Below are 8099 nucleotides of genomic sequence, written 5' to 3'. Positions count from 1 at the left end.
AAATGGTACCCTCCTACATTTTATTATTAAACAACTAAAAAATAAAAACTGCTATTTGTTTAGACTAGTTTGTCCTAACATAGTGACTAAATTTATGCAACTGCATAATAATAATGCCATATTACCCTTCTCTATTTGCTAATTTGCTTTATTGATGGAACAGTTCGTTGAAAACCAAGAACTGTATATGAGTTTTAGTATCAGTATCAGCTTTAGTAGTAGATTCGAATTAAATATGAACACTTAACTCACTTCATTTTTGTAAGAAGAACAGCAAACTAAACTGAGACATGTGAAATAATAACGAATGCCCTTAAAAATAAAGCTCAATCTATCTACATTTGGCTTTATTGAAACTTTTAGAGTAGTGGTGTCAAATGATTAATAATTGCATCCAAAAATAAAAGTTTTTGTTTGCATACTGTCGAATGAGCCGGGTTAGCGTATGCCCCGATAGGGGGCAGTAATCGGTCTCTTTCGCCAGGAGCAGCAGCAGCTAAAGAAGAGCGCGCACAACGTCCTGTGATGACGTTTCACGAGTAACGTCAGAGGAAGTTATTCCAGTAAATTCGCGTTAACTAACAAGTTAAAATCATAGAAGCTTTATCCACTCGAACGTTAAAAACTGAGCAGTTTTTTAATCAAAGCGTCAACCTTTTCCCACCAGCACGATGATGATGATGATGGACGAGGACCAGCCCAGGACATTGTAAGTGCTGCTGTAGTTTAGTCGGCCAAACTCGTGTTTAAACACGTTTAGTAAAGCGGCGCACAGGTCGCAAGCGCAGCACGACCAACGAAGATAAGCAACTCAAGGGTACAACTCCGTTAATTACTCTTTATGTTATATATTAAGTGTGATATGGGCGTCCATGCTTTTAATCCCGACAGCACAAGCCGGCTAGACAAACACCAAACTGGGGCAGCGGAACCGAGCCTAGCAGAGGTAGCGGTGAAGAATCCACGGTTTACCTTAACCTTATTTTAATTTACCCGGTTATGTCCAAAAGGATGAACTAATCTGTCCACGTTACGGTGCAGAAGCGGCTTTTCCAGCGAACAAGTTCCGTTTGTAGCGCTAGGCTTCCGTTACCGAATTAGCTAACTACCAAAAAAGCGCTTAAATGTTATTATATCCCCCACATGGCCCTTCTCACACTTTCCTTTGGTGGAAAATCGTGAATCAGACGGACAGTCGGTTTACTATGCGTGGTTTCTCTCATAAATAGAGGTTTTGGATCATGTTAGCTGTTGGCTCTCGTGCGCTGAAAACGTGGCAGAAATGAAACCTCGCGGAATGTGCTGCTAGCGTGAGAGAAGGAAAAACGCGACGCATTGACCGTGTTTTTCAGTTTGCTGTGCTCTTCTGTGTTTTAAGGTATGTCGGGAACCTCTCCAGGGACGTTACGGAGGCCCTCATCCTGCAAGTGTTCTCCCAGATCGGCCCCTGCAAGAGCTGTAAAATGATATTTGATGTGAGTTGAAAAAGCATCTGAAATCCAGGGATTCCACTTTCATGGAAAACCGAGAAATATTTTTCAGGCCTGGAAAAGTCATGGAAGTTAGTAGAACCTCAAACGTCATGGAAATGTCTATAGTTAATACACATTTCTAGCTGTTAAAAGAATAAAAATTCTTGCAAGTGGGAATGGGCAGTTTGAGCAAATTGTCCTTGAGTTGATGATCCAAAATAATTCTTAAATTATTTTTTTTCTTGTCCACTACTAACTAATGACGTTTTTAAAAAAAGGTCATGGAAAAATTCATTGATCAAAAAGCCTGGGAACCCTGGACACCCGTAACTTACCAAGATCAGTGATTGACCCAGATCGTTTTGTGTTTTTCAGACGGCTGGAAATGACCCATACTGCTTTGTGGAGTTCTATGAGAACAGACATGCTGCTGCAGCTTTGGCTGCCATGAATGGCAGGAAGATCTTAGGAAAGGTAAAATATTGCAAACACACCCTCAAAAGTAGATTGGATATGGTTTGAAATGAAGTTCCACCCCTTAAATGTTTTGTCAGAGCTATATACTAAGATGACACACTGACTATCTTTAGTTAGCACATTTGTAGTGTGTTTACAGGTAAGTTGCTTTTAACCTGTGCATCAAATCTTTCAAGTCCTTCATCTCATCAATTAATTACAACATACAAGTCAAAGTATATTGACCAAGGATTTGCTTTTACAAATTGAAAAAAAATGTAAGAAGCCACAATATGACAATGCACAGTAAACTAGTCAAAAATAGATGTTCATTGCACGTTCATACCGTTGGCTTATGGCTTAACGTGGTAATATTTAAATATAGCTGAGAATACTATGGTTGTATTGGTAGTTTGAAGCGTAATCAAATAAGCAAAATATTTATCCAGAAAGTCTTTGCAATACACCAGAATCCTTTACTGGGCCATTGGAGTGCCTAATTACTTTGTTATTGTTATATTTCAAACTCCACAAAGCATGTGAGCATTTTTTATTAAGTCATTTTTGGGTACAGGTTGACCATTTTTACCCCCCCCCCCCCCCCCCCCCCCCCCCCATTTATGTCAACATCTAGCCTTGCTTTATCATCGTCTATACCAGGCCTTCAAATTTAGCAAAGCCTTGGAAAAATATATTCAGTGCAAATATTTTATCCTCAACAGGTAATGAAGGACCATTTGAGGAGTAATACAAGTTGATAATGTCACTTCTTTGTAAGTCTGCTATTTAGACACTTTTCCTATGTAGAAAATAATTCCAGAGTTTTTTTTAGTAGTCCCTTTTTCTTTGAACCTGAGTGATCACCAGGGTTTTTATTTTGTCAGCTTATTTCTTCTGCGTTTGGAGGCTTGCCATATTATGCAGCTAAGTAAGATGAAGATGATTTATGCTGCTGCTTGTCTTAATCTGCTGGTCTCTGCTCTGCTTTCTCTCTTAGGATATGAAGGTTAACTGGGCCTCAATGCCAGGCAGTCAAAAGAAAGACACAAGCAGTAAGTGTCCTCTTCAGTCTTGTTAGTGGATGCATATATAAGAGCCTGTGTGGTCAAACTGTGAAGCATGAGGAGTTTTTCTCTCTTGCTTCATAGTTTATCAAACATCTAACTGTTTCCCCTCAAACCTTTATTGTAGATCATTTCCACGTCTTTGTCGGTGACCTGAGCCCAGAAATCTCAACAGATGATGTCCGAGCAGCCTTTGCTCCGTTTGGAAAGATATCGTAAGTGGAATATTGTGTAATTCAAGTGCTATTTAAACCTCTTCTGAGCTGGATTGTCTAAACATTTGGATTCTTACTGATTTCATGCAGTGACGCCCGTGTGGTGAAGGATCTGGCCACAGGCAAATCTAAAGGATATGGCTTCATCTCCTTTATTAATAAATGGGTAAGATTTAGCATTTTATTTGTTAAGTGATAGTTATATTCTGCAGCAGGATAACATGAGTGTAACCTTTTGTGTCTTTATGGCTTTTTTGTTATTGATCAGTTTGATTGGTTTTGTTGCCACTGATAGGATGCAGAAAGTGCCATTCAGCAAATGAATGGCCAGTGGCTGGGAGGCAGACAGATCAGAACAAACTGGGCCACAAGGAAGCCATCAGCTCCTAAATCAAACAATGAAGGTAAGTTAGTTTACACAATAGAATCTGACAGTTTCTTTGGTCTCTCATTTCTTGTCTTTTATGTAGCCATGTGTTTTATTATGTGAATCACCTACTATGGAACTGGGTAGTTTCTTTTTATTCATGTCATTTATTTGTCATACTACTCTAAAATGTTCTCTCTTTTTGATCTAAAGCTGCCAGCAGCAAACACTTGTCCTATGAGGAGGTGCTGAACCAGTCGAGTCCGAGTAACTGCACCGTGTATTGTGGCGGCATTGCTTCTGGCCTTTCAGGTTTGTCTAAGGCCTGTTTACACTAGTGCGTTTTCGTTTTAAAATGAAAGTGATCCTCGTCCACACTGGCATTTTTCATCGTGTTTCAGAAACAATCTCTGTCCACACTACACAATCAAAAAGGCATGTCACATGACCATTCATGCAGGTACAACCATATATGTATAGATAGATTGCCTATTATTTAGATGGTGGACACGTCTATGTGCTTGAAGCGGTCAAATGGGGACTCGGTTTATACATATCTATGGGTACAACAATGAGCATGATGTTATTGTTTACATGGTCGTCAAGGATACGCAGTGCGCATGTGGGCAGCTACGCCATCGTTTTCAAAAGTGACCGTTTTGGTCCATTTACACTGAAACGCAAGCCCGGAGTTTTCAAACTAAAACGGGGTCTGCAGCATTTTCAAAACTCTCCGTTAAACTCCAGTAGTGCAAATAACGGGCATAATCGTAGCAAAAATTAAGCGTTTTAAAACAAAAGTGCACTAGTTTGAACGTAGTCTCAATATTGTAATTGTACATATGTTGAGAGAAGAATGTGATCTTGTAAGACTGACATCCTGTCAGTAAGCCAAGCAGAGCTAGATAAAGAAAATCAAGTGTGTTTTGAAATCTAAAATATGAATATCCTGTTTGAATGTGTTTTTCCTCATCCACTGTAGATCAGCTGATGAGACAGACTTTCTCTCCGTTCGGGCAGATAATGGAGATCAGGGTTTTCCCGGAGAAAGGCTACTCATTTGTGAGGTATGGCATACTGCTTCTTTGTGACTTTAAATCATTCACCTACACATATACTTGAATTTATCATGTGTGTGTCTGGGCTTTTTCTTTTTTAGGTTCGACTCTCATGAGGGTGCCGCCCATGCCATAGTGTCTGTAAATGGGACCTTCATCGAGGGCCACACTGTGAAGTGTTACTGGGGCAAAGAAACAGCTGATATGAGATCCATGCAACAGATGCAAATGCCCCAGGTAACCCTTCACCTGGTTCTTGACCTCTCAGAAACATTTCCTCTGCTCTATTGCAAACTCAAGTTTTACCGTTTCTCCTTTTCCACAGCAGAATAAACCCACCTATGCGGCCCAGCCTTACGGACAGTGGGGTCAGTCATATGGCAACGGTCAGCAGATGGGTCAGTATATGCCCAACGGTTGGCAGATGCCCACTTATGGTGTATATGGGCAGGCCTGGAATCAGCAGGGATATAAATAAGTACAGATGTGGCTGACTAATACCTCAGTCCAATCATTAAACCCCACTCCAGTGTGGCATCTGCCCAATGGGACTCACCATTACACCAGTTCAGGGGTTGTTGAAAGGGCTGCATTCAGCCCTCTGTACATTATACTCAGACCATTAACTTGGAAGGAATCCTGTCTTGTCTCTTTGTTTTTAGGCCCCAGGATTTTTTTTGTTGTTGTCAGATTTTCTTTTAAAAAGTACTGCATTTCGGGGACTTTAATTGTCTAGTTTTGCAACAGATGGAATGTCTTTTCAATGTGTTGAATCTGCAGGCTCAATTTAACTCACACCTTGAACAGTGTAGAAAGTTTGAGGTCTAATATACTGCACTCTTTGTATGGAGTTCTTGTCTCTAAAACTGATTTGTTCACGAATATCTTTCATCTTTTTGTCAGTACGACTATGCTTTACATTTCATTTTGACGAGAAAGGTTTCAAAAATTGAGACGTGTGATCGTGTTAATCGAATATAAAATATTTTATCTCGTGACGCCTAGTGATAAAGGTACTTTGCATATATAGGGGAGATTATTCTGTGGCCTTGAGTACTTGAGGTTTCAGGAACTTCATGATAAAGTTTTGGACAATTACTAAAGCTTTTAACAAGTTGTATTAACACAGAGGTGCAGAAAACATGCTTCCTTTTTTGTTCAATTTAAAAGGTAGTCTATTCGTTTTGTAACATGGAATTGTTGGCTCAATTTTTAAAACTTTTTTTTTTCATGTTTTTACAAAATCATGTTTGCTCGGATCAGTTGAGGGTGTGACAGCACCGCAGCTAATCAGCGGTAATGGCAGTGCTGTAGCATCTTTGTAAAGATTTTTGTAATTCTGTGTAAAATGAGGTTGTGAAATATTTCTTTAAATCTTGTAAATTCAGGGTTTGTTGAACATCTGTAATGTAACGTTGCGTGGACATTCTGAGCTCTGTTCTTGTTACAATCTCTTGTAAAATCCACAAAACCGTGTTCATTAGAGTTACTGAGATGCAATTTTTCTATGTTCCTCCCATACTTCTCCCCAAGAGTCACTGTTGAATTTACAAGCCAAAGACAATGACAAAAGTGAAGCAAGATCTTGCATGCTTCCACCTTGCTGTATTGAGATGGTGATTGTAATGTCAGTGTTTGGTGTATTTTGGAAAGGTGAAGAAATGCAAGATACTCCTGGGTTTAGCCACACGTTCTCGAGTTGCTCAGACAGCCAAATTCTTTCCCAGACACTGGTGTTTTTTCTCTTACCATTCTCTTTCTTTTTTCTTACTTGTCCCCAACACGGAGTCATGATTAAGTAGATCAAATTGAAAGTAATGAGCAACTGTCCTTTTTTTTTCTCTCTCTCTCTTCTGTGTCATGTAAATTTATCAACATAGTTATTTAATGTATCTTTTTTTTTTCTATCTAACTGGGATTTTTTTTTTTTTTTGTAAAAAGTTAGAGAAGTTTACTGTTATTTTGAAACACCCCGATTATATGCTTCCATCTAATGTTGTTCCATTTACTATATTCCATGTGTAAAAACACTTAATAATAACCATTCAGAACTACTTTGTTGTCTCGAGTGTTCAATGAAAGAATACTTTCCAGCATTTTACAATTGTGTGTGAATTCATGATGCTTTATGGTAAAAGATGACCAATACATCTTGGCTATGTGTGGGGTAAGATGTGCCGCTTTCTGCTATGGTCATTTAGTCAATATTCTAATTATTTCTATAATTATTAGATAGTAATAATATTCTAATAATTCTATAGTGTCTTTTATTAAACTGAAAAATGAGTTTCAATTTCATATTTATAAAAAATTACAGTCCACTTTCCATTTGATACATATGGCCATTTGGCACAAATTAATTCTTTCCAGTACAATGTGGTGAAAATAAAAAATCCTTTCTCATTTTCTTTGAAAGATGGTCTTCAGTTTGCTAGCAGTCACATACAACAGTAATGATGCCTCATTCTCTTTTATAAGATGCTAAATACACAATTCAACCGATTCCGGTTGACTCTTTTTATTCTTAAATAACATTGTAAATACATTTGGAGTATTATACAGTTTGTTTATTAAGGCCCTATGGAGTAGGTTTTAACACCTTGTTTAAAGCAATGCTTTAAGACTGAAAAATATCTGTCAGCCTGGAGTGTTTTGGTTGTCCCTTTCCTCTCAATAAAAACCACAAAATGGCAATTTTTTGTTTGTAGCTATAAACAAACTTACATTGTTTTCCTGTAAGGCTTAGGAAAGAGGAGAACTGTTGCTGTAGGCCTCAGTTCCTCACTATGTGTCATGGACTTCAGAACTGTTACTACATCTCCAATGTCATTTCTTCTCAGTCTCCTGAAATGAAGGGTGCAAATACAGATTTATCTAACTACTTTACATAAGATTTTGTTTCACCAGAAAAACAACACCCTGTCATTGTTGATTTGTTTGGCAATGATGCTAGCTCCTGCTAAGATGCTGATGTTTTACTTTGGAAAATATTTCACACATGATCAAATGAAAGTGAAATGAAGTGAAATCTCACAAATAATATTATTCAACACCATTTTGTAGTATAAATAGTGTGGGAATAGTTTAAACTGAAAAAATCCAACAAGAAGTGCAGTTCAAGTATCCGGAAGATGCAAAAGAAAAGGAATGTTGGACACTTCATGCACCAAACTATTGCAGCTTTCATTAAATCACAGAAGAGGAAGAGTTCATTGAAAGTGTGTAATGCGCAGGGACCCAACGATATATAATGTACTATAAAAATTCATGTAAATTGAGCCACTTTTAACAGTCATCTAAATGTAAAACAGTGGCCCAAGTGTGCTTAGCAAAAGTGGAATGACATGACTTCTATATTAAAGGAAATTTAATTGGCAGAACAATAATTTGCAGCTTACATAATATAGTTTCCATAATATAATTCAAAAACTATGTATGGAATGCTGTAGCCTACAATTTTCAATTTC

General features: G+C 38.0%; 1 protein-coding gene across 3 annotated transcripts; it reads left to right on the top strand.

Annotated features, from left to right (window-relative positions):
- The first annotated feature begins 498 nt into the window (after window positions 1-498).
- LOC306871042 (cytotoxic granule associated RNA binding protein TIA1-like) lies at window positions 499-7324 on the top strand. 3 transcript variants are annotated; one of them, XM_079418706.1, is made up of 11 exons: window positions 499-709; window positions 1379-1475; window positions 1848-1946; window positions 2926-2980; window positions 3120-3207; window positions 3298-3373; window positions 3503-3611; window positions 3788-3886; window positions 4557-4641; window positions 4734-4869; window positions 4961-6726. In XM_079418706.1, exons 1-11 carry the CDS (start codon window positions 672-674, stop codon window positions 5108-5110), a joined length of 1032 nt encoding a protein of 343 aa, XP_079274832.1. In that variant the 5' UTR covers window positions 499-671; the 3' UTR covers window positions 5111-6726. The 3 variants fall into 3 exon arrangements, with proteins under 3 accessions (XP_079274832.1, XP_079274831.1, XP_079274833.1); XM_079418705.1 differs by having other exon boundaries at window positions 504-709; window positions 4958-7324; XM_079418707.1 differs by having other exon boundaries at window positions 525-817; window positions 4958-6726.
- The last annotated feature ends 775 nt before the right edge of the window (window positions 7325-8099 follow it).

This window comes from Barbus barbus, assembly GCF_936440315.1.
Source record: "Barbus barbus genome assembly, chromosome: 6".
Lineage (NCBI taxonomy): Eukaryota > Metazoa > Chordata > Actinopteri > Cypriniformes > Cyprinidae > Barbus > Barbus barbus.
The sequence above is the reverse complement of the archived record's forward strand: the minus strand, read 5'-3'. Positions and strand labels throughout refer to the sequence as shown.

What these genes read in the sequence shown, in the direction of transcription:
- LOC306871042 (XM_079418705.1), top strand. Translation starts at nt 672, where the DNA reads ATGATGATGATGATGGACGAGGACCAGCCCAGGACATT. An exon ending in CATTGCTTCTGGCCTTTCAG is followed by an intron (nt 3,887 to 4,556) that starts GTTTGTCTAAGG and finishes CATCCACTGTAG; the next exon opens with ATCAGCTGATGAGACAGACT. An exon ending in AAAGGCTACTCATTTGTGAG is followed by an intron (nt 4,642 to 4,733) that starts GTATGGCATACT and finishes TTTCTTTTTTAG; the next exon opens with GTTCGACTCTCATGAGGGTG.